The sequence below is a fragment of the Manacus candei genome, unplaced genomic scaffold (genome assembly GCF_025592945.1).
Source record: "Manacus candei isolate 608988 ecotype Guabito, Panama unplaced genomic scaffold, ASM2559294v1 h1tg000049l, whole genome shotgun sequence".
NCBI lineage: Eukaryota > Metazoa > Chordata > Aves > Passeriformes > Pipridae > Manacus > Manacus candei.
Window position 1 is genome coordinate 14,053,199 of NW_026138097.1, and position 24,438 is coordinate 14,077,636.

A 24,438-nucleotide genomic window follows, 5' to 3' on the forward strand; every position below is an offset into this window, starting at 1 on the left:
CTAGATGTTGCCTAAATGGCAAATACATGCAGGTGGGAAAATACGTTATTGGGCTGACCCTGTGGATGCTAAGCCCAGTGGTTTGGGATTTGAGGAGAGGTCAGGAAGCAGCGCATCACAACACCTTTCTCCCCAAAAGTGCCTTTCTGGAGCTGTGCTGAGTGAAGTATATTTTGCATGTAATTTCAAACCAGCCCCACACAATCTCTAAAATGGTACAAGGAGCTGAGCCCCAAACACAACTAGGAGAAAGCAACATGGAGGTGCAGCACTTGTGGAAGACAACAGCCTCCTTTGACAGCAAGTGCAACCCGCTCATAGCTACAACTCCTGCCAGACTCCTCAAACTTTGAGAGAAACAGTCCATCTGTAAGAAAGAAAATGCTAATCAGGGAATGGAAAAAAAGATGAAGGGAAGGTGGCTATAGATTATAGTCAACTGAAAGAAATGGCAGGAAAAGAAAGAAATAAAAGAAATGAAAGCAAGACAATTTGCAGAATAAATCACCTAAATGGGCCATTTATCTGCTGTCTTTTGATGAATGGAAAGACCAGCTAAGTTTCTCTGAAATGAGAAATGGAAAAACTGAAACCTGAGAAGTGAAACATGCTGACTTCATGTTGCTTTTTGATTCCCTGTATCAAGAGCACAGACTGTCCAGCCTTTCTGTGCAGAAAGGACAGCCCAGCATAGCCACACCAAGAACTGATCCCCTCAACCTGAAGGCAGGAAGGCTCAGATAACTCCCACCAAGCACGCTCAGCATCACATGGGTGTCAGGGTTAACATTCATGGTCCTGAAAACCATTTGCAGTGAAAGTGCTTTTTGTCTAAAGGGGTCTGGAAAACTGGTCAGACCAATACTGCACGGGTACCACTGCAGAATTCACTTTATCCATGAATACAACTCCATCCTGTCTAAAAATGCAACATCCTACCTGGTTAGCAGTGCAGGTCAGTGTTGAATGCACCTTCCCTAGCAGCCTTTCTCCATTAATCCATGAAGAAGAAAAAACAGAGGAACAATGGTGGTTTAAAAGCTAGATATTTTGAAAGCTGACTAGTACTGGGGAACCTGCACCCAAACTGTGTGTGCCAAGCAAGGGAGCTAAGTAGACACAGGGGATTGGTCAGGGGTTAAAATGTTTCCTCTTGGTATCATTATTACTAAGTTTCTAGGTATCTGTAACTTCTTGGAGACTCCGTTTTGGGTTTTGGTTTTTTAAAATGTTTGATGTATATTTTTGCTATGTTATGTTTTGAGTAACAGCAAACTACTGTATTCTTTCAATAAATATGAAATCATGGTTAAAAACAAAGCACCATGTAAACTAGTGTGAGCAGCTGGCTAGTTATAATTATAAGGTTCTGTGTGTTGAAGCCATCATTAAACTGATAAACTTGAATTGCAATGCACAGTGTACAAATAACTGAGTTTTTAAAATAATTATTTCTGATATAGAATATTTTCCTTCTTTTTGTAATTTTGTGAAAACAATGCATTCAGTCTGACTCACTAAATTGAACCTTATAGAAATTTAGTTAATAGTGGACTGTTTCAGTAGTGGACTGTTCACCACTTTAAAAAGTCAAGCCACGTGAAGATGGAATTCACAAAAACACTAAATTAATTCATGTCCAGCAAGTTTACCTTGTCTTTTAGTGTACTTGCTGTGTATCTCACTTGGCTTTTGTTAAACTGTTATGGCAATTCTTCTACCAGGTGTTTTAAATTGCTGATTAGAACAGATTCAGCTAAACAACATCAGTTTGATAATTAGCTCATATACTAACCTTAAAAAATAATAACGATAACAAAAAAAAATGGTAGTGGTGAGGGAGTTTCCTACCCAGAAAGATTGATGGAGAGTTCTAGAGTTTAGGAATATATAACACACTTACAGAACTGAGATTTCTCATCTGTATGCCATATTATATTGAGGCAATTGACATGTAGAATAAAAATCAATTCTTACAGCCTTATAAGTTTAAAGAGAAAAAAGCATAAGGGCAGAATAATGTCAAAGAAAATAACTAAAAAATCTGGAAGGATTCACAGCGGATGTGAAAATTGAGGAAAATTTCAAAGGTGTAAATTGCTACATTTTGTGTTGATTTTAGAGGAGTTAGTCAACCACAATTCAAGCAAAAGTTATTAAAACATTGTGTGTTATTAAAACATCCAGACAACCTGTAGGGATTGTGTGCTGTTTATATTACTGGCATAAAATTTGTCATTGTAGTTGCATGCTTAAATCATTATGCTATGCAATTAAACACAGCCTTTCAAGCAGAACTTTGTACACCAGTAAAGAAAATGCAGCTGTTTGTGTTACAATGCTACTTTTAGGGTGTGGATTTATTTCTAATAAACATGACAGCTGTTCACACACAGTGAAAAGCTCTCTGAGCAACTACCTTGCTGCATCATCTGTAGCACTAGAACAAATAAAACCACTCTAAGGGTTATTGCAGTCTTTCTCACTTTGCTCCCTTTCATGTGCAAGTGTCTGGGATGCGATATCTGTATGCTACCTTTTTCAGATAGATCAGATGGATAAACGTAGTGCTGCAGACAGTTTTCTCTTCAAAATACGCAAATGTAAAGGCAATGTGAGCTTCTGTAACAATAAAGAAGCTGAAATTGAAAGCCTCCTTGTAGGTTTACAGAGCTGCAGGATTGACTTTAAAAGCATGTTACTCAGGCAAAGCAGCATTCTGAAGCAAGAAGCACTCCCTTTGGTCCCTGAGTAAGCATCTTCTCTTCCTTTAATCGTCCCTTTCCAGGGGACCTTTCAGGTTTCTGGTCCTGCCTTGAGCATGTGAGAGGAGCCCCTTGCCAGCCTGCATCCTGTACTGCGGCAGACGTCTTCATCTAACAAATTCCTGTTGTTATGGTGAAGTCACAGAGGGAGCGGGGGGAAAGGTGTTTTCAAATCTCAGACTCCTCTGGCTCCAGCTTCATACAAGTTACAAGGGCCCTACTGAGGTAAAGTACCATCTGTCCCCATACGCTGAGGCTGCCCTTTGTACCAAAACAGCAGCCTCTTAATGACAAAGTTTAAAGGCACAAGTGCTGAATGGGTGCCTCCTAGAGACAAGAAGCTGCATGATAATAACCGTGTACCCACCAAATACAGGCACATGTCACACGTCTGACAGATGCAAATACGTGTGGGCATCTTTTCATGGTCCCATTTCCTCCTGGTGGGAGGACAGAGCCTGGCACACTGTCCTGGTCTCCATCCAGTCATGCCAAAGACCTCTGGTGAGAGTCTGAGCAACTTGCTTAGCCCTTGCTCCTCTTCAGAAAGCAAGTTAACTCTGGGCTTTTTAAACATGCTACATGCTACAAACAACACATGAAGGAAATTGGGTGTTTTGGGCTTATTGTACTTGAAGCAGTTCATCTCCTTGTTTTGGGGTACAAACTATCATCTTTAAAGACAGAGACAAGCTTTCCTCTGAGTTTCAGGGGTGGAAACCACCAATGTAACATTGCAGAATATGATTTGAGACTTTTTTCTTCCTGGGGATTTTCTGGGGTTTGTTCTGGATTTCTAGGTTTTTTTCTTCACGCCTTTTTTGGGGAAGCTATCTAATACAACTGAGACAGCTTTCACAAAAGTAGATCATGTTTCCTGAGAGACATTCAGCAGGATGCCCAATGCAGCTCTAGGGATACTTTTAGGAAAGTTCATGTCATTCCCACCCTTATCAGTAAAAGTCACATGCAGATAAAAAGGGGAGAACTGAGACATTTAGTGTTGGATTAGTTCCTCCCAACACACAGAGTGAAAAGTTAGTCCAGGCCTGTTAAAATCCCTCTGCCTTAGAAATAATGAAACTGGTGTACGGTGGTTATCAATGGCTGGATTACTGCCTTCAGTGTTCTAGTTGTATAAACTGAGTATCTTCCTGTTGCTCACAAGCAAAGGGAGAGTGAACCAGGCAGTGTTTACGTAGTGCTATAGCTGAGATTGTGCAAAATGGAGAGTGCATTTCAACACGGTACCTTCATAGTCTCACAAGAGTCCACATGCAACACAAAGATCAGCGGGGTGATACAGGTGCGAGTAAGTATCACAGAGAAACATCACTCATTTGGCTCAAACTCATTCAAACGAGCAGAAAAATAAAGTTTACACAATCCCTATCAGCTTCAACATGCGTGCTGGCACTTGTGATGGTGTCTGGGAAAAGCCAGTTTCAGCTATTTTGGCTGGCATTTGAGCAAAGCATCAACACTTTTAAGGACCACAACCAAAGAAGGTTCTTTCAACAGAAAATTAGCAGTGAGTCTGCTTCTCTTGTTTTGTAAAACAAGCAGGGAAGCAGGTGCATGAGGATGTTCTCAGAGGTCCTTTAGCAGGGCTCACAAATATCGCTGTGGTTCCTGGGTCTCTTTGTTCCAGCCTGTTGTCTTTCCTTCAGTTTCCTGGTTCATAGCAAGAGCACAGAACAGCACCTCTCTCCTGTCTTCATGACAAAATGAAGTGTTAAGTGACTGGCTTGCAGTGCTTGTCCTGCAACTCCACACCATGTGTCAGTCTAGCTTAAACACTGGCAAGTTCTGTCTACAGCTGTTCTCTCTTCCTGTGTGTGAAATGTTGGGAAGCATTACAAAAAGTACTAACAACTGAGAGACACAAGGTCTCGGTAACAGAATTTAAACTTAAGTGTTTCACTTGTGCAAAACTAATTCAGAAATTATTTAAACATCAGACTCCTTGCTTGTGTGAGGTCTCTTATATAAGTGGCTGTAAGACTAGAAATGCTGAACAAGCAACAAAAAGCATTGTCATTTTCGTCAGTGACTTGGACAGTGGGATCAAGTGCATCCTCAGCAAGTTTGCCAACAACACCGAGCTGTGCAGTGAAGTCGACACGCTGGAGGGAAGGGATGCCATCCAGAGGGACCTGGACAGGCTTGAGAGGTGGGTCAGTGTGAGCCTCATGAAGTTCAACAAGGCCAAGTCAGCTGGTTAAAACATGGTGCCAATAACACCAAGCTTGTGGGTTCGATCCCTGTACAGGACATTCATTTAAGAGCTGGACTTGATGATCCTTGTGGGTCCCTTCCAACTCAGAATATTCTGTGATTCTGTGAAGTGCAAGGTCCTGCACCTGGTTTGGGGCAATCCCAAGGACAAACACGGGCTGGGGAAAAACAGATGGAGGGCAGCCCTGAGGAGAAAGACTGAGGGGTGTTGGTTGGTGAGAAGCTCAGCATGACCCATCAATGTGAGCTTGCAGCCCAGAAAGCCAATTGTATCCTGGGCTGCACCAAAAGCAGCATGGCCAGCAGGTCAAGAGAGGTGATTCTGCCCCTCTACTGTGCTCTTGTAGACCCTATCTGCAGTGCTGCGTTCAGCTCTGGGGACAAAAGAAAGCCATGGATCTGTTGGAGCAAGTCCACAGCGGGGCCGCAGAGATATCAGAGGGCTGGAGCATCTCTCTTAAGAAGACAGGCTGAGAGAGTTGGACAGCCGGGAGAAGAAAAGGCTCTGGAGGGACCTTATAGCACCTTGCAGTACCTAAAGGGGGCCTGCAAGAGAGCTGGAGAGGGACTTTCTGTAAGGGCATGTAGTGAGAAGACAAGGGGAGAATGGCTTTGAGATGAAAGAGGATGGGTTTAGACCAAATATTAGGAAGAAATTCTTCACTGTGAGCATGGTAAGGCACTGAAACAGGTTGCCCAGAGAAGCTGTGGATGCCCCATCTCTGGAAGTGTTCAAAGCCAGGTTGGATGGGGCTCTGAGCAGCTTGGTCTTGTGAAAGGTACCCCCGCCCAGGGCAGCAAGGTTGGAACTAGATGATCTTTAAGATCCCTTCCAACCCAATTCATTCTACGATTCTATGAAACTGGGTGGCAGCACCAGAGGAGGAAGAACAACAGTCATGGAACATTGCTAAACTGTAGAGTGAGGAAAGGACACAAGGGTAGGGAGGGGACACTGCTGTTGTATCATTTCCACTGGCAGTGGAGAGGTATTTCCACACATGTAATGTATACATGTAATAGTGTTCAAACACATTTTTACTGGTTACTGCATGGTTAAATGCTTTGCTACGTACAATCATCTCCTGTTGAATCTCTGCCTGAGATAACCTGTGGGTTATGGGACCTTCTTTCTCATGTCCAAGTCTCACCTTTGAACTTCATTTTACCTGGCAGTCACCTCTGATGTTTTATTTCAGTAAAGGAAACAGGCATATTTTGTTTCAGAAAATATAATATTGTTTTCTTGTACTTTCATTTCAGCAACCTATGTGCAAGTGGTCAAATCCTCTGGATTCCAGAAAACTGATTCCCATAGCCCCACGTTCCACCCAGTTGACTTGAGGTAGAATCAATTAATCTGTCAACAGTTCTTAAACCATCACAAAGTTAATGAGGGAGAGGGCAAAACAAAAATATAATAAAAACAAAAGTATAATGAAGACAGCTTCCCATTTTTGCTCAGCTTGGTGAAGCAGATAGGAATCTGAATTGCTAAAACAATTTTCTGCCTTTCCCTCTATGGTGCTACTAGTAGTTACTGTGTCAAAATAATTTCCTCCTTTTCTTGCCCCTCGCTCTCAAAAACATTAAAAAATAGGAAGTTCAAGCTAATGTTAAGAATTGAAACTTGAAACAAGACTTCCCTGCCAAAAGTACTCTTATGTTTTAGAATACATACAGCATTCAAAGTTTCTCCCCTGTATCAGTATTAACAATGTGCATTTTAATAAATTGCTTACTATAAATAATAATAGTAATAATAGAATAAATGCTAGAGGAAAAAAAAATCCCTCAGGTTTCATTACAGCTGTGAATACCAGAGGTGGGAATTTATGTACAAATGCTAACTACGCAGCAGCTCAGCTGGCAGCTTTATTTCATAGAATCACAAAATGGTTTGGGTTGGAAAGGGATCTTTAAGATCATCTTAAAGATGATCAACCCCCATGCCATGGACAGGGACACCTTCCACTAGATCAGGTTGCTCAAGAACCCCACCCAACCTGGCCTTGAACACCTCCAAGGATGGGGCATCCACAGCTTCCCTGGGTCACCTATTTCATTGTCTTACAACCCTCATAGTAAAGATTTTTTTCCCAATATCTAATCTAAACCTACTCTCAGCTTGAACCCATTCCTCCTTGTCCTGTCACTACATGCTCTTGTACATAGTCTCTCTCCATCTTTCTTGCAGGCTCCCTTCAGGTCACCCCAAAGCCTTCTCTCTTCCAGGTTGAACAATCCCAGTTCTTTTAGGCTTTCCTCATAGGAGACGTGCTCCTCCATCCCTCTAATCATCTTGGTGGCCCTCCTCTGGACTTGGTCCAACAGGTCGATGTCCTTCCTGTGCTGGAGACGCCAGAGTTGGATGCAGTACTCTAGGTGGGGTCTCACCAGAGCACCAAATTATATATTTAATACATAATTACCATTACCATTACCAGTAATGATAGTAAAGACAGCCTGAAAACGACCTCGCGTACCGCGGTGCCGCCTCCAGGGAGCCCGTGACGTGGCTCTCGTCGCCATGCGCACACCGCGTCGTGCACCACTCGCTTTCCCGCAGCGTCGCGGCCCGTCCCCGCTTTCCCCATGGCGGGGTTCACCCGCCTCCCCGGCTCCGGCTGGGATGCTGCCCCGGCGCCTCGCCTGCCGCGCCCCGTGACCGCGGCCAGCGGGGCGTTGCCGGCGGCGGGTCCCGCCCCGGCCGTCGCCCCGGCGACGGGGCAGAGCGGCCCGGCCGGGAGAGGCGGCGGGCGGAGCGGGGGGCTCGCCGGGGACCGCCCGGTGGCACCGCCCGCAGCGCCGCGGTGAGTGGGCGGCTGCGCTCGGGGGCGACGGGAAGGGTGGAGAGAGGTGGGTCTCCTCGTCACCCGGGGTCCTTCCCAGGATGAAGGAGGTGCTGGTTTAGGATGGAGCGGGAACAGCCCCGGGGGCTGTTATCTATCCCTGGACAGGACGGCTGCTCCCCGCCCCCAGGCTGGTTTGGGGTGGGCCGGCTCGCTGGTGGGCTTCACTCGCGTGTATAGGGAGCTGTCCTGCTGTGGTGCTGGGGTTGGGAGAGACGGCGCTGCTTTGGGCGTGGAGCCTGCAGAGAGAGGGATCCTGCCTGCTTTGACTTCGGTAGATCAGGTCCGGGCCTTGATAGACTGAAATGCCCACGGTTAACGAAAGAAGGTGAATTTTCATTTTTGGGAGAACCGGGGTGAAGCTTGCAGGCCGGGTGGTGCTGAGTTGCATAGCCTGCGTGAGTGCTGAGCTCCCCTTTCTGCTGTGAGTGTGTGTTAAGGAAGGTGCTCTCTTGGGAAGTGACTGAACGTCATCAGGTGAAACTAAAGTGGAAAGAAGTGTTTGTTTCCATTCTCAAGACTGAGAGGGGTATCTCATTAATGCATAGAAATATATCAAAGGCAGGTGCCGAGAGGATGGTGACAGACTTTTTGGTGGTGCTCAGTGACAGGATGAGGAGCAGTGGCCATAAGCTAAAGCACAGAAAGTTTTACCTCAACAAGAGGAAGAACTTCTTTATGTTGAGGGTGGCAGAGGACTGGAACAGGCTGCCAGTGGAAGTCGTGGAGGCTCCCTCTCTGGAGATACTCCAAACCCACCTGGATGTGCTCCTGTGTAATGGTGGTTGGACTAGATGATCTTCAGAGGTCCCTTCCAACCTTAACAATTGTGTGAATCTGTGATTTATTGAAACTTACAGTGGTGTGGAGATGCTGAAAGATGAATAGTTCATGTTCCTTCTGGACACTGTGCAAGGCTGGAGACTTCAAGGTCCAGCAGCACTGAAACCATTGCTGTCCTGAAACTTGCTGTACTACTCACTGCATCGCAGGAAGAGGTTTCATGAGGGTGGGAAAAGGTAGCCTTGCTGTCATGGATGAAACATCCTGAGAAAGTTGTTGTGAATCATTTTGGTTTGAAACCAAAGCTGGTTTGGAAGAAAACAAGGGAAAATACTCAGAGCAAACTCGAATTCTTCCTTTTTTATGTGCCCCATCCTAAAGGCCTGATTCAAACAAATGAAACAATATACTAGACTTTTGAAGAGACTTTAAAAAAATTTATTTAAGACAGTCTATTTAAAAGTACAAATATTTACTGTCAATGCTATTGACTTCTTTCTTGCAGCTGGGAGTCAGGCTTTTAAATAACTGCTGGTCTTTGATTAGAGTAATGGATTTGCGGTAATCTCCAGAACTGGATCCACCTGTCATGGGATCTGATTACTGTCAGCTTTAGTAATACACAGTCACTACCAAGAAGGCTCTTGTAGCACCAAATTGTTTGTTGTTTAATGGTTGATTTTGGGTTGGTTGTTTGGGTTTTTTTTACTTTTAAAATTTGTATCAGCATACATTCTGTACTGTGCAGTACTGCCAGTTTTGATCATTGAGAATAGTATCATCCTCTGCGAGCACTTTTGGCGATTTCAGGATTACTGTAAACAGGTTGGTGAGACTGAGTTGTGGGTGTTCTGCTTATCTGTGTGGGAGGTCTTTGTTGGGTCATATATCCTAGTTTCTGTTTATTTGAGAGTAGCCTGTTTAGCATGCAACTATGAAATGGTTGGTAACGTGTAGTGCTTGTACAGAAGAAATTTGGTAATTTGCTGTTATTCATTGCATTTTGAAATGTAATTCAGGCAACTAAAACAATTTCAAATTGTTGCTAGTGCTTAAAGCACCATTAATATAGTAAAAGTGAAATTCTGCTTAAATTACTTAGTATTTGTTCAGATCCTCTAAATTTACATAAATTGTAGATTCTGTCAAGCTATTGTATTTTGTCCTCTATTTGTCCCTTGCTTTAATCTTTCCTTAATCCTATGTGAAGAGATTATGCACAGTGTGTCATTAAGAGTATAAAACAAGCTGTTGTTTAGAGTAGGATTTCTCTTTCCAGTTTGGTAGCTGACTATTTTGATAATTTTACATTTTAGAGCTTCATATCACTGGGGAAATAATAGTATATAAGCATTAGAATGGGAAAGGCCACTTCAGAGGCTTGTGCTAACCAGAAAAGCTAGATTGAGCCCTTGCTTTCCCTCAGGTTGGTAAGAAAGAGAAAAGTGAACTGCACATTTCAAAAAGACAATATAGAGAGACCACTGAGAAAAAAAATTCTCACCTGAGCTGGGTACATGTGTTTTAAAGTGCAAAGTATGCAGAAGTCTGTAGTGAAATGTGAATCTCTAGAGCATTTAGATTCTAACTCATTGTACTCTGTAACTCCAGTAAAAGTGAAAGAAGCCTCTGACCCTGATGTCAGATCAGGCTGAAAAATGCAAGTGCTTGGCAGCCTCGTTTGTTCTCGTTTGTTTGCAGTGGCAGTAAGTTTTGCAGGAATCAGTGCTGCCTTTTTTTGGTCAGCAAACCTCTGTCACCCTCCAGCATTTCCTACAGACTATGGTGTGCCATAACACTGCTGTAAATTTGACCACTTGGTGTCCAAAGAACCCTATCAGGTTTTTTTAGATACATGTGTATGATGAATGTATTCTCTTAAAAGCTGGAAAAGAGCTTGTAGTCGAGTGTGATAGCTGCAGTCCATTTTTTCCCACTGCATTTGGCTAGTTTTCATTTGATGATGTCTCACTGTAAGAGTTCCATTGTTTGCCCTTCTTTTGTAAACTGTAAGTGTCAAGACAACTCTTTAATGAGAGTCAATAGTGGAATGGCCTAGTGTGCATCATTGTGGTGGTAGGTGTGCAGTACATAGACATTGTTACCAGGGTACATAGTTTTCACACCTTGTTTTGTGCATATACATAGAGTAGATTTGACACTTCCATTTGATTATCGAAGGAATGTGTTGACTTTTCTATACTTTACTTGATTAAGTGCTTTTGTGCCCTAAAAATTACAATAAAGAGAAGAAAAGGAATAAGGAAATAAAATATATTACAGAACGGACTAAATGCACAATCACACACCCAATACAGAACTTCTGGAGGGGAAATTACACAGAACTTCTGGAGGGAAGAACTACTTTATATGATGTTGTTTCAAGGGCACATGCCAAAATATTAGAATTGGACAAAAGGAATAATTGTAAGAGCATGTGATTAATATATACTCCAAAGAAAATTACTTGGAAAGCTGGTAGGGTTTAGGCACCAAAATTAGAGGACTTAAAGGTTAAAACTTGAGATTTGTGTCTAGATTTGGGTCTGTTTATTGCATATACAGAGGTTTTCATCTTGGTTTTTTTGGTTTGCTTTGTTAGAGAGCAAAAGATTGAAAATGAAATGTGTGCAAATTCTCCAGATTTTTAATGTAACTTCAGGAGTTCAAGCTAGGGCCATCTTTGGCAGATATTGCTAAATCCCCTCCAAAAAACATGCCTTAAGCAATGTACAATGATATTTGTTGAAATGGAGAAACACAGGCACCCAAAATTTGTTACATTTAAGTTTACTTCACATTATATGCCTATGTATACCTATAAACAAAATGAATACACAGTTTATCATTGATGATGCTTTACATGTGATGCTGTGTTTTAAAATGGGTATAAGAATACCTTCAGAATGTTTTTATGTTGATCTGGTTTTTTAATATATACATAAAACCAAAATTTGACAACTTGCAAGATGGCCATGCAGAATGTATCTTAACTTGGAGTAAACACTTGATCATCTGCTTATTACTGGAGTAAAAAAATAGTCTCGTTGAAGAAATGGTAATATTGAAAATATTAAAGACTTCAGTGTGTGCAGGCATTTTGGGGAACGAGATATAAAGCTGAACTCTAAGAAAAAAGCAATAGGCTTAAATATATGAAAGTCCAATTTAAAATCTAGTTACAATTTGAGATGTCTATGACTGTTACTTTTTGTTAAATCTGCTTTTTAGCTTTGTTTCAGAATATGCTATTAACCAGAAATCATATTTTACTATAGCGATGGCTTTGGAGGGGATGTGTAAAAACATCTTTGTATTTTTCAATGCCAAAGTGGTGGTTGTCTGGTGCAAAGATTATAGACTGAGACGTCCACTAAGTCACTTGGTACTGGCATCTTGACAGCTGATGTGAGATTCCTTCCTGGCAACAGAAGCAATAAGAGTAACACTGTGTGTTACAACTGCTCTGAGGAAGCAGCATTTCAACTAACAATAGCTTAGAAACATTGGTCTACTGTTTAGGCAGATGTTTACACAGCAGGCTAGTCGACTTGAGAATGCATTGTTCACAGTCCCGAGAGGCCAATTTTAATGTTAAATTTTGCCAGGCCTGTAAATCTCAAGCCTGAGGCTTGTTATCAGCTGAATTTGAGTTCCTTAATCTGTTTGGACAGGACAACCTGTAGCTAATTCTGGCATAAGGCTAAGGAGTACAGAGTTGCATGCTGAATTCTGCATGTCCTATAAAGGTAGTCGACTGTGTGTTTCATTGACTTGAGCTATATTTTGTGTTTTCAGACAACAGAGGCAAAAGGTAGAGACAATGCTATTACTCAGCATTCAGTGGTTTGTTTGTGTGTTGGCATTTGGGTTATGGTGAGTAAATGGTACAGTGATAGGTTGTTAGTTTTTCCTAGACTTGCATAAATAAGTGGATGACTACAGTGAGTTTGCCTGAGTGCCTTAACATCAGTTTTTAGGATTGCGTCCAAAGTGCAGCCAGTGCTTGGCTGGAATTTAGGATTTGTGCATAGGACCTATGGCAGCTGGCCTTCATCTGACACACTGGTGGTGGTATTGTGTATAATGAAACCTGGGGTTCAGATTCAAGTTTGGATCAGGATTCAAATTAAGATTTACATATATTCAAAGATGATCATTCAGCATTGCTCAGTGTGAATTCTTTTCCAAATGATAACTCAGATTTAGTCTTTTACACCAATGCACGTGAACTCTATGCTTCTCTCTGCAGGCCTTGTAAAACTGAAGAATAAACTTAACTCTTCAGCAATTACCATGTCTAAGAATTATGGGAACTTCAGAGCAAGATATCCAAGTACATTTATAACAATTCAGTTTACCTTAGTGAAGAATGGTTATCTCGCTGCTTCACCTCCCTCACTAACTTTTTAAGCATAGAAATCCTGCTTTCACTACCAATCCAAAATAGTGTTGAGACCCTGGGTTTACCATGGCACCCTGTGCAAAATTTGGGTTTCTATGTTATCCAAAACTTAAACTGTGCCTTTGTTACAGATCAGGAAGCTGCTACTGTCTGCAAATTCAGAGTAAGGAGTTCCATCAGAATACACCAGCCTTAAACACACTTCTCTTGTTCTATGGAATAATGACAGTAATCTTAGCTCTTCAGTCTCCGCTTACTCTAACCCTAATCGTACAGTAGGTACTTTCTGTGATTTGAAGGATTTAAAGGAACTCGTGACAATCAAGTATTCTATTTAAAGAACACATACAGTTCTGGAGGGGTAGTTTGATATAAATAGTAGTGTCTCTTTTCTAAAATCTTGGAAAATTATGTAGTTCCCTTTTTTTTTTTTTATTTTATTTTAAGGATCTATGTGAGAATGACCATGTTCTTGTGTCTCTTATACTTCATATCTGGATCTCAAAGTAGCTGTAGTTTGGGGGAGACCAGTGAATATCCTGCTCCGTTATGAGAAGCATTCACCAACATAAAGCAATCTGGAAGAAGATTTCTCTTAAGAAAATCAAAGAGCATAGAATCCTTTAATAAAGCAGAAGACATTGAGAATTTCATAAGCTTTTGGCTGTCCGAGTCTTAAAAGAAATGAACCGTTACACAATTATGAAACAACTAGGTGATGGCACCTATGGCAGTGTGTTGATGGGGAAGAGCAACGAGTCAGGAGAACTTGTGGCTATCAAAAGGTATGTAGCATCTCAATTCAGTAAAGGTACTTGCAAAATCTTAAAGATTTTCACTTCTAACTTTATCGTTGTCTTTCATTTGTGTAGGATAGAAAAAATGTCCCTTTTAAAAAGGAACTTAACAAAATTATGTTTTTTAATTAAGGTGTTTAATAAGATGCTTGTGAGTCAGACTTCAGCTAATGTCAATAAAGAGACACATCACTTTAAGTTACTGATTTATCTTGGCTTATAAGATTGCATGCTGTTTTGTTCAGTTTGAATATGCTTTCTTCTAAGAATGTTGTTAGGCTAACACCAAAGGAGAAGCAAAACTGAATGTGCAGTTGATTAATTAGGGAGTTTATTTATATGACTTGTAAGAATACCAGTCTTAATGGGTAGATTTAAAACACCTTCCAACCCCCTAATCTTTGTAAATACTGCATTAAGTTTCATGTGTTGCTACAGTGATAAATAACAGCAACAATCTGGTCAGGTAAATAAAGGCTGTCTCCTTGGATCTAATGAAGTTGTGTTATGTGTAATCATGAGCTTTGTCATACCTGCCTTAAAAGATGATTCCAAAACAACAATTTATTAGAGGAATGGGGAAGTTCCACGTGAAATTCCTAGGGAATTGCAAGAAGAATATAAAGCATAAATTGAAATACCAGAAATTGTATCTTGCTGAGACTCTTTTTCCTTATTCATGGATTTACTGCACTAAATTAATTGTAATATAATGTACTGACTTTCTCTTTAAGAATTTCTGAGAATTTCAGGTTTCTCCATATCTTGCTAGTACTGTTACTGAAGTTAATATTAATCTAACCTAAAGAAAACAAAATCTCCAGTTGATAATTTTTATTATTTTTTGCAAAAGGAACAACATTTTGTGTGAAGTGTTTTTCATTCTCATGATTTCAGGATGTGGAATTCTTTTGTGTGATTTTTAAGTTTGGGATTTGAGAGGAGACAGTTTTGGTTGAAGATACTTTTAATGAAAATCTTGGGTTTAAATCTCTTTGCTTTAGGTGCTAGAACTTTACAGAAACACAGCAGTGACATTCACAACCCTGTCCCAAGATCTGAGCAAAACCAAATATCCATATCTGGATGTATGCAAGACATACAAATAAATGTATTACACTGTTATGTACAACAATTAGTTTAGAGGCATATGTATGTATAATGTTGCCTGAAAAAAATGAAACTTTTTTTTTTGTAATTAATACCTTGGAACGGATTTGTAAAATGACTGGTCAAGTTAGATGCTTAATTATAATGGTAAGCAGTCCAGACACCTTGCAGATTTTAAAAGTATAATTTTCTTTTTTTCCTAGAATGTGCAATTTCCATGTTTTTCCATGTTTTACATACAGTGTCATCATTGCTTACCATATTATTAAGAGCACAACTCCAATAATACAAAGGGATTTTGTGTCCCTTATACTTTGGAGTAACATGGTCTCTGGCTGTACTTCTCTAAAAGTATGTTTTGAGTGTTTGATGATTAATCACTGCAAATTTATAGCAATTCTAAGTGTTGAGCTGGTTTTTAATAATATTGCTGATGGGTATACTTGAATTATTTAAATTGAGGTCAAAATACAGGTAATGCTGCACTTAGGAAATAACATGTTTGGGTTTTTTATTCTAAAAGCATTCTGTACTGTTCACTGAAAATATTTTATCTCGGAATTGTATTTCAGAATGAAAAGAAAGTTCTATTCATGGGATGAATGTATGAATTTGAGAGAAGTCAAGGTAAAGTCGTGAACAGACCACGTTTAAAAATAAGTGTCTTGTTAGGCTTGCATGAAGGAAAAGGGCAGCTGCAATGTCCAAGCATAAGGCCAAACTCTTTAAATGGCGACAGATTTCACAAAACCATGGGCTGCTCTTACTTTTAGAGGTCCTGCTGCTTTGTGGAATACCCTACTATTCTCAAGCAGTGGCCATGTCTCACAGCCAAGCCTCTTGTCTCTGAGAGAAGATAAAGAAATTGGTTTTGTATGTGTATATTCCTGTGGTTGACTATCCTGCTCTTTCATTTTATTTGCAGATTTCTAGGTATATCTCCATTCTTTATATCTTGCATTTGGGGCATTTGTAGAAAACACTGGGATATTTGGCTAGCCAAGTGATAGAATAACACTTGAAATCCTGGGCTTAAATTCCGTATTTTGGGCATCTGGGCATTTTCTGTATATACAAAACTCCCTAACAAAGGAGTTTAGATTTAACTTATTGGAGGTTTTGCATAATGAGTATATCCAAAAAGTACATCCATAAGAAAATCCTTGTTCATTAAAGTCTCATGCCAAAAAGGAAAAAAAAAATGAATGCTGGGTTTTTATTCAGTTCAGTGAGCAAGAGCTGTTACAGCTTCAGATCTGTCTTTCATTGTAGGGAATTAGGTTTTTATGCTAATCTTCGCTCCAGCTCTGAGGTAATCCCTACAAATAGGTTTAAACTACTATTAATATAGTTGTTGGTTTTATTTTGAAATTAAACTGCTATTTTGTTGTTCTTTGAAACAGACATTATGAGATAAGTAACAGTATCAGATGAACATGTTTTGTGTATTCTGTACTAGAAACTTACATGTTAAAAATTTAGTTCTGATAAGGAATCAAGGTCACCGTGGAGTTATCTGAAGCCATATTTTGCTCTGTTACAGTCTCTGAAGAAGCTAAACCATGCCAATGTAATAAAATTGAAAGAAGTCATACGAGAAAATGACCACCTTTACTTTGTATTTGAATATATGAAGGAAAATCTCTATCAGTTAATGAAGGATAGGTATGTCTTTTTTCACAGAACAAGCAATGTGCTATCATGCTTTATTTAATGATTCTCATACTACCTTGAAGACCACATTGGAATTTCTGGGTTTGGCTCTTCTTACAGCCCTATTGATGTTAACGGGAGTTGCTGCACCTGCTTATCTGAGGGTAGAATTCTGCATTGCTCCGTGTTACAAGATTGCATATTTTAATGCTTTTGGAAATAAGTTTGATCAGTTGTTAACATGATAGTTTGCATGCCTTTGTGTGGACTCATGAGAGAAATTCCAAATACTTTTTGTTTTTCTTTAATAACCTTCACTTTAATGTATGAAGGATTGGATAAGCACTGTTCGTTCTACTTTTGCTCATGGGTTTGGCTTAATGTGGGTATACTTATGTGCGTGTACATGCATAAAACCAACCTATATATAGGTTAACACTGATGTTGCAATCTTGGACAAACAGTACGTAGCAAGACTTGCAAGGTGGACTTTGGAGTAGGATCTGTCTTTGCAGTAACATCTTTCTTTGCAGAATGCTTTTGCCTTTAATGTGTGTTTCCTTCAGACTTTGTCATGCACTTTTAGCTCCTAATGTGCCGAGCTCTTGGGCTGATGTCCTGCGATAGCTGCTAGCGATACTAGCACAGAGTTACTTTGCAGCTGAGCAGCACTGCTCTCAATCAGGGTTCCCTTAAGGGTACCCCTGGGTGACACCCCTGCCAACAGTGCTCACTGTGTGATGTCTGCCTTGCTGCGTTACTGTGCATTCCATGTTCACCTGGTCAAGCACACTGCCAGCCAGCCAGCTTCTGCAGAGGGATAGGATCATGAACCTCTCAGCAGAGAAGTTCCTCTGCAGCACTTACAGTGAGTGAAACTAAGGTCTGGTAGAGTTTTGAAGTGAGCTAGTTGAATATGTCTTATTTTTGTGCACAAGACTTGATGTGTCATGCAAAATGAAGAAATGGGTGTGTTCTGAAGATACATCATTTTTTCTTAATTACATGAAGTTGCTACTCTGTTTCTTCACAGAAACAAGTTGTTCCCTGAGTCAGTCATCAGAAACATGATGTATCAGATATTACAAGGGCTGGCTTTTATCCACAAACATGGTAGGTTTCATACTAGAGTTTAACTGTGTTGCACTTTTTTTTTAGAAAAGAAGATCATGCGTAGAAATAACATGAATAAAAATATCTAGCAAAGGCTATTAATTATCTCTAATAAAATATTCTTATCTGTTTCAAGTATGGTGCAGTTTTAAACCATGCCTTGTTACTCTTTGTTTTCCTATAATTGGATTTTCCTCTTTCTTTTGGAAAGCAATGGATGTTGTTCATACAATGTTCAGTAGTTCTTTCTACCTTAGCTACTAGATGAATAAACAAACTGTAGAAACTTTTATGCTGTGCTATACTAAACAATTCTGCTTCCTCAGAAAGATCTAATCAAGGAGCATTGATACATCAATACTTTTGTGTTCTGATACTATAACTAATAGGATACTCTACATATAAAAAATACTAATATAACTTGTTCATTGAGAAATTCAAACAATATCCTTATTAAATACAATCTGAATTTATTTTAATACAATCTGAATATATTTTAATAGATGGGATGTTTCTAGGAATTACAGGCACGGTCTAAATTAGAGGTGCAGTGTGCTCACAACAATAGAAAGTTTCACAGTTTGCAAACCTCTTAATTAGCTGAAAATGAAATAAGAAACCATGTTCCCAGTGAAGTCTGATTGACTTTCATGTACCCTGATAAGGCCTATTGATGAATTCAAATAAATAATTAGTTCTGTTTAGTATTATCAAATACCCAGAAATTGCCATTTTCTTGTCTTTCTGATCAAGATCATATACTGTTCTCTGATTGTTAGCATCCTCTTTTTCTTCCCCATTTCTCCATGAAATCAATGAGAAAATTAGATTTTAAGAAAAACTTCAAATTTTAAGGTACAATATTAATATTTTGATTTGACCATGTTTGGGGATAAGAGTATGATAAATTTGATTTCACTGTAATAGTTTCAGCCAGCTTCTTAGAGTGGTTTTCAATTCGTGCATGCAGAAGTTGAATGCTTTATTCTAGTAAGTGAATTTCCAACAAGTTAATGTATAATATAACAAATTGTGTGTTCCAATTAATTAGTAGAATTGATTTGCTTAGCAACTTAACCACTGCCCAACTATAGAGGTGCTCAAGCCAATAGCAAGCACTGAAGAAACTTTATGTGCCTCATTACTGATAATTAGTGTTCCTGAGCAGAATTTGCATCTCTTTTATATGTCTGCATCTGCAAGTTGTTGTCAGAATGATAAGTAACTAATTAAAAAATCATTCAAGGAATTTTATGAATCAAGTAAGTGTGTCAGATGCTCAATTTTTCCATTATCCAAAACTGAAAAAGTAGTTTGTGTAGCTTTTGCAAAAGATTTCATTCTGAAATTGGTTTGGTGCACAAGCTGATGTTTCTGCAATAGCCAATTCATTTTCCTTAGTGTGCTCATGACTGTTTACATTTGTTAATTTAAGAACACTTGGTGTAATATTCACTGGAGGGAAAATGTGTGCACTTGTTGGGGGAGGGCTACAATTCTTTTATGTTGAATTTATATTAAAAAAAAAAAAAAAAGAAAAAAAAGACAGGAAAAGACTATATTCTTCTAAAACATCCCAAAGTAAATATTGGATTATTCTATTAGAAGGTGCTGCTTAAGAAGTGATTACATGATGATTTGCCACTCTTTTTTGTCTGATCCTCTACAGGATTTTTTCATAGAGATATGAAGCCTGAAAACCTTCTCTGTATTGGACCAGAACTTGTGAAAATAGCAGACTTTGGTTTGGCTAGAGAACTAAGATCTCAGCCACCTTACACAGATTATGTTTCTACCAGGTGGTAAGTATATTAAGAATTTAATACATTAGCTTAACTAATTACCTTTCTATTACCACTTTAATTTATCTGTTATTTCCCTCCATCCTTATAGGTACCGTGCTCCTGAAGTTTTGCTGAGATCATCTGTCTATAGCTCACCTATTGATATGTGGGCAGTTGGCAGCATAATGGCTGAATTATACACACTAAGACCTCTTTTCCCAGGCACAAGTGAAGTAGATGAAATCTTCAAAATTTGCCAAGTACTGGGGACTCCAAAGAAGGTAAGACTTAACAAGACTCTTACAGTTGTATTTTTAAAACAAACAAATTTTTACAAAACATTGTGTTATCTATATTTCAGAACCTACACATTAAATTATTGGTTTAGTAAGTTTCCTGAGGCTTAAGGTTTTCTCAGCTATATTTCATTTAAGCTTCCATTATGACATGTAATGCTAGTCCTTTGTTGTATATTAGCATCTGTTGTGTATCATACCATTATGTGTAGCCTTTTTCTCCTCTGATGAAAGCCAGATAAAATTGTTTAATTTAGTTATTTAAAGCTATTCATATTGGAAAGCAAATCAGAAGTCTCCCAGGATTTCATTTGCCACAGCCAATTTGCTTTCCTTTCCTGAAAGTGCAGTTTTTCTGTGGTGGCACCCAGAATTTAGAGCTAGTAGAAGATATGATAAATAAGACAAATTATGCTTTTCTTTTGAATTTGATCTCAAACACAGATATCTCATAAATATTATTAGCAATAAGAAGTAATGGAGGGAAAATGTGCAGTCTTTTAGAGAGGAAACAATGTTTTTCAGTTACTTTCTGGATGGGATAAATACTATTTTAAATTACAAGGAAGGTTTGGTTAGGGCATATAAAAATGTATGCAATTATATCTATTTCAGTTTAAAAGTTCTTTTAGCAAATGAGTATGTGAACATGCAAGAAAAGGATAAGCTTACCTTCAAAATTTTGAATAAACTGAAAAAAAGACCATATACAATTAAATAATTTTGGAGACAGGTAAGAAATGGCAGATGTCTGCCAGTACTTTATGGATGCAAACAGATCTTGGTGACATAACTGACTGACCAGAGTCTTTAGATCTGGGAAAACCTAAGGGTGGGAGAGAAAAATCAGTTTCATTAGTGTTCTACTGATATAAAATATAGTATAACTCTTGTCTAGTAATGGAGCTGTTATTGATAGAGAAGGAACTGAAAATGTAAAACAGAAATAGATTAAGCTTAGCTAGGAACGTGAAGAGCTTGAAAGTGGTGGGAAGACATCCAAGAGAACATACTGAGAAACAGGTGCAAACTCATGACAGAGCAGAGGATAAAAGGTCAAGTGGAGAGTTACAGATGGTAGGTTGTGGAAGAGAAACTTGACTCTAGAAGACTAAGTGAAAATTGGTATGATGTGTAAAACAGTGCTTGCCATGACACAGTTATGCATCAAAATAATGCGGAATATGAGTAGTATTTTAGGACTTGTGTTTTCAAATGCCGATGTGAAGTTTCTTAAGCGGATCACAAGTCTAGGATACTAAGAAGAACATTTTGATGTATATTAAGAATATCTGTGAAAGAGAGTAACCTTCTAGCTTCTGGAACATTTTCAATGTATAGCATAAACAGCATAGAATTCTGGAAGTGCAGGGAAAGGTTTTCATTTTGTAGAGCAATAGCTGAGCAGCACTGAGCTGACCGCTGTGTTTTTTCTCTAACCTTACAAGTAGTTAACAGAAGCAAATTATGACTGTTTAGAGTGTCATTCCCTGACTAGGAAGCTTATTGCTTGGGAAAGCAGGGAGCATTACCAGCTGAGTATTTCAGAGAAAACTGTAGCCTCCAATAAAGACCCTAGGGGTTAGAGACAGTGTAAGTCAGCCCTCTGGGATCAGGAAGCTGTAATTAGTTCCTTTGTGCCCCTGTCATCTGCTGGGCAGACTTGGGAATTTTCTCTCCTTACCACAATGCAAAAGGCATTCTTCAGGGAGATCACTGTGTAAGAGGAGTACTTAAATATTATTATAGGAATTATCACAACAAATAATGCATTTGTTTCAAGTGAAGTACTGTTCTGCATTCTGAAAAACAGAAGTAGTTATTTTAATAGTGTGATTTTGCAGATAGTTTTACAAATAGAATTTTTTTCAGACGCAAATTGTGATTCATTCCATTATCCCACAATAAGGAATTACAGAAATTATGCACAATAGTTCCTTCCAGTTTGCCTTCCTGTGTTTAAGCCCATGATACCGTACTAATGACTTCTGTGAATTTGGGTGTTTTAAATAGTGGCAGGCAACTATTTTGTTTTATTTTATAAATTACATTGCTTTATTTATTTTATAAATAAATTGCACCGTTCAAGTACTGGCAGTGATGGTGCACTTCTAATTTTATTTTTTTTAATAAAAATATATTTTTCATTTTTGCTCTTATGCTGTTTTCGCCCTATCCCTGTACTTCACCAGTTCAACATTCAGCCCTTGGTACTTCATTGTAAACTGTTCCTTTATCACTACTTCTAGAAGACAGAATGTCACCAAATCAAATAAAGGAGAACAGTGCAGTGGAGGATGAAAGAAGCTTTCTCCATTAATTTAAATGAACAAACTATTCTCTGAGGTGGAATAGGAAGTCACTTGAAGTCTTGAGACTTATTTTAACCAGATGTGGTTTATAATTATATTTGAGTTCTTCGGTCACCATGGGCTGTGCTAACAGAGCTAATACTGTTGTACATAAAAAGATGAGTAATAGCTAACATGGTATCTTAAGACCAAATTCTATCAAATCAATCCAGTTTGCCCTGTAGCAGAGTAATAGGCTTGGTGGATAGAGGAAAAGCACTAATATCCTACGTTGTCTTCAGGAAGGCTTCTGATGCTGTGCCTCACATTTTCATCAGCGCATATATATACAAACTGTACAAGTGCATACCTGTTTTGAAGGCCTTCTTCAGAGAGTAAACTTCACTGGTTCTCATTCAAAGTGAAAGATAGATTAAACAACTCATGAGTGGTTCTGCATTTGATGAAATTTTTGAAATTGAATTGAAGTCCTTCAGGTGGAATAGATTTTACTTCTTAAGTTGGTAGATAGGCTGAGAAGGATTGAGAATGTTAGAAAATAAGATTAGAATTTAGAGGGTTTTTTAAATAAAACTAGAGATGTAGCTTTAAAGAAATGTCTTCAGTAATGTGTTGAGTGCTGTACTTAGGCAGTAATAATCAGTTACATAAATATCTGTGGATAACTATCCAGCTAACACATCTGTAGAAGAGGCCATAGGAGATATACAGTGTATTTTATGTCAACAGTATTTTGTTGCAATAAAGACAAATACCGTACCAGTGTGTAGAGAAAGGAGAATTGCTCATGGACATATGAACTAATCTTTCTGTTTCACTTGCTATATTACATCCAGTTTAAAGTTTCCCTTTTCAAGGGAGAAAGATCAGAGTCTAGAGAAGAAATAAAACTTTACAAGCCTAGACCCAGGAATTGTTTGGGTTTCTCTAGCCTATACAAAGGAGTACTGGAAGAAAAGGAGAAGAAATACATCTTCTAATGTATAAAAAAGCTGTTCTAGAGGGAAGAAAGAAGTAGTACTTCTTGGTATCTATGGATAATGCACTCTCTTGTCCTTCAGGTAGAATGTTTCCAAGTGTGGTATTCACAACAATGGTTCCACCTTTACCTACAGGAGAGCTTGAGAAGGATTGCCAGAAACTGGAAGCTGACGTTGCATTCACTAGTGTTGTAATAATTGTAATGGATAATAGGAATGCCTGTTCCTGGCTACTTAGCAAGGAGCCATGCAAACCAAGCATGACTCAAGCTGCATTCATTTTGATATAATACTTCAAAGATACATAGTCTTTGTTCTTTTTTACTATTAATTTTTCTTTCCTTTAAAACAGAGTGACTGGCCAGAAGGATACCACCTCGCTTCTGCCATGAATTTCCGTTTCCCACAATGTGTCCCTATAAGCCTAAAAACTCTCATCCCAAATGCCAGCAATGAAGCAATACAGCTTATGAGTGACATGCTAAACTGGAATCCAAAGAAGAGACCTACAGCAAGTCAGGTCTGAGCACATGAATAATTAAGTATAAGGCTGAATTTTCTTGCATTGCTAAAAAATTGTAGATACAGAAAGCATTTGGTTCTCATACTACTGATGGCCACAGAAACATCTCCTCACTTTGAACACTTGTGTGGGAATGAGATTGAGTGGTGAGGAGAAGAAGTTCTAAACCTGGCTCAGCAGACATCAAAAACTCTTCAGTTATTTCTGCAGTGTTGTCTTCTGTATTGGCATATTTTAAAACTCTCTCCATACAGGATAGAGAAAAAGCTGAGCCACAAGTTTCCTCAGTTGTGTTCTATAAGTCACTTCTGCTACCTTTGTTTTCCTCCCCCAGCTGTGCAAAGGGTGTTATTGAAAACTACGCTTTGCTTTCTGTGAAGCTGCAGATGGAATACAGTATGGAAGAGCTAAGGATTATTTTTACTTGGAGGTGGAATGTAAATTGTACTAAGTGATAAGGAAAGAACTTTGTGAAGAACATACCAATAGATCACAAAGGTCACAGTTTTTCTCCAATTTGATTTGAAGAAAACATATTTCAAGTACCAAAGATGGTTACATTCTGTGGATTTATTTTTTTTAAATTCATACCTTATGCAATCCTATTTAGAAGTATAGAGGAAATTGGGAAAGAAAAGACATATTGCAAGTTGGATGTAATGTAAGTGATTCAGAAGTGGTTAAATAGATGGTACCAAATACAGCAACCATTTCTATCCACTTTATAAAGCATAACTATTGTACAGCCACTGAGATCTATCTGTAGTCCAGTACTGTGTATCTCTACACAAAACACTGTATGGTGCCTTATAAAAGCAAATAACCAG

General features: G+C 38.9%; 1 protein-coding gene across 8 annotated transcripts in view; it reads left to right on the forward strand.

Moving 5' to 3' along the window:
• Positions 1–7,743: 7,743 nt before the first annotated feature.
• The window catches only part of MAK (male germ cell associated kinase), a 30,540-nt gene continuing 13,845 nt past the window's right edge, over positions 7,744–24,438 (forward strand). For 2 of the 8 annotated variants that reach the window (XM_051799197.1, XM_051799190.1), the window contains exons 1-8: positions 7,763–7,862; positions 13,491–13,828; positions 15,523–15,577; positions 16,494–16,615; positions 17,637–17,716; positions 19,386–19,518; positions 19,610–19,781; positions 23,441–23,608. In XM_051799197.1, coding sequence (XP_051655157.1) covers positions 13,728–13,828; positions 15,523–15,577; positions 16,494–16,615; positions 17,637–17,716; positions 19,386–19,518; positions 19,610–19,781; positions 23,441–23,608 — 831 coding nt within the window. In that variant the 5' untranslated portion in view covers positions 7,763–7,862; positions 13,491–13,727. Of the gene's footprint in view, positions 7,863–9,382; positions 9,464–13,188; positions 13,207–13,490; positions 13,829–15,522; positions 15,578–16,493; positions 16,616–17,636; positions 17,717–19,385; positions 19,519–19,609; positions 19,782–23,440; positions 23,609–24,438 lie in introns of those variants that run through there. The other 6 variants (XM_051799191.1, XM_051799192.1, XM_051799193.1 and 3 more) reach the window with 6 other exon arrangements.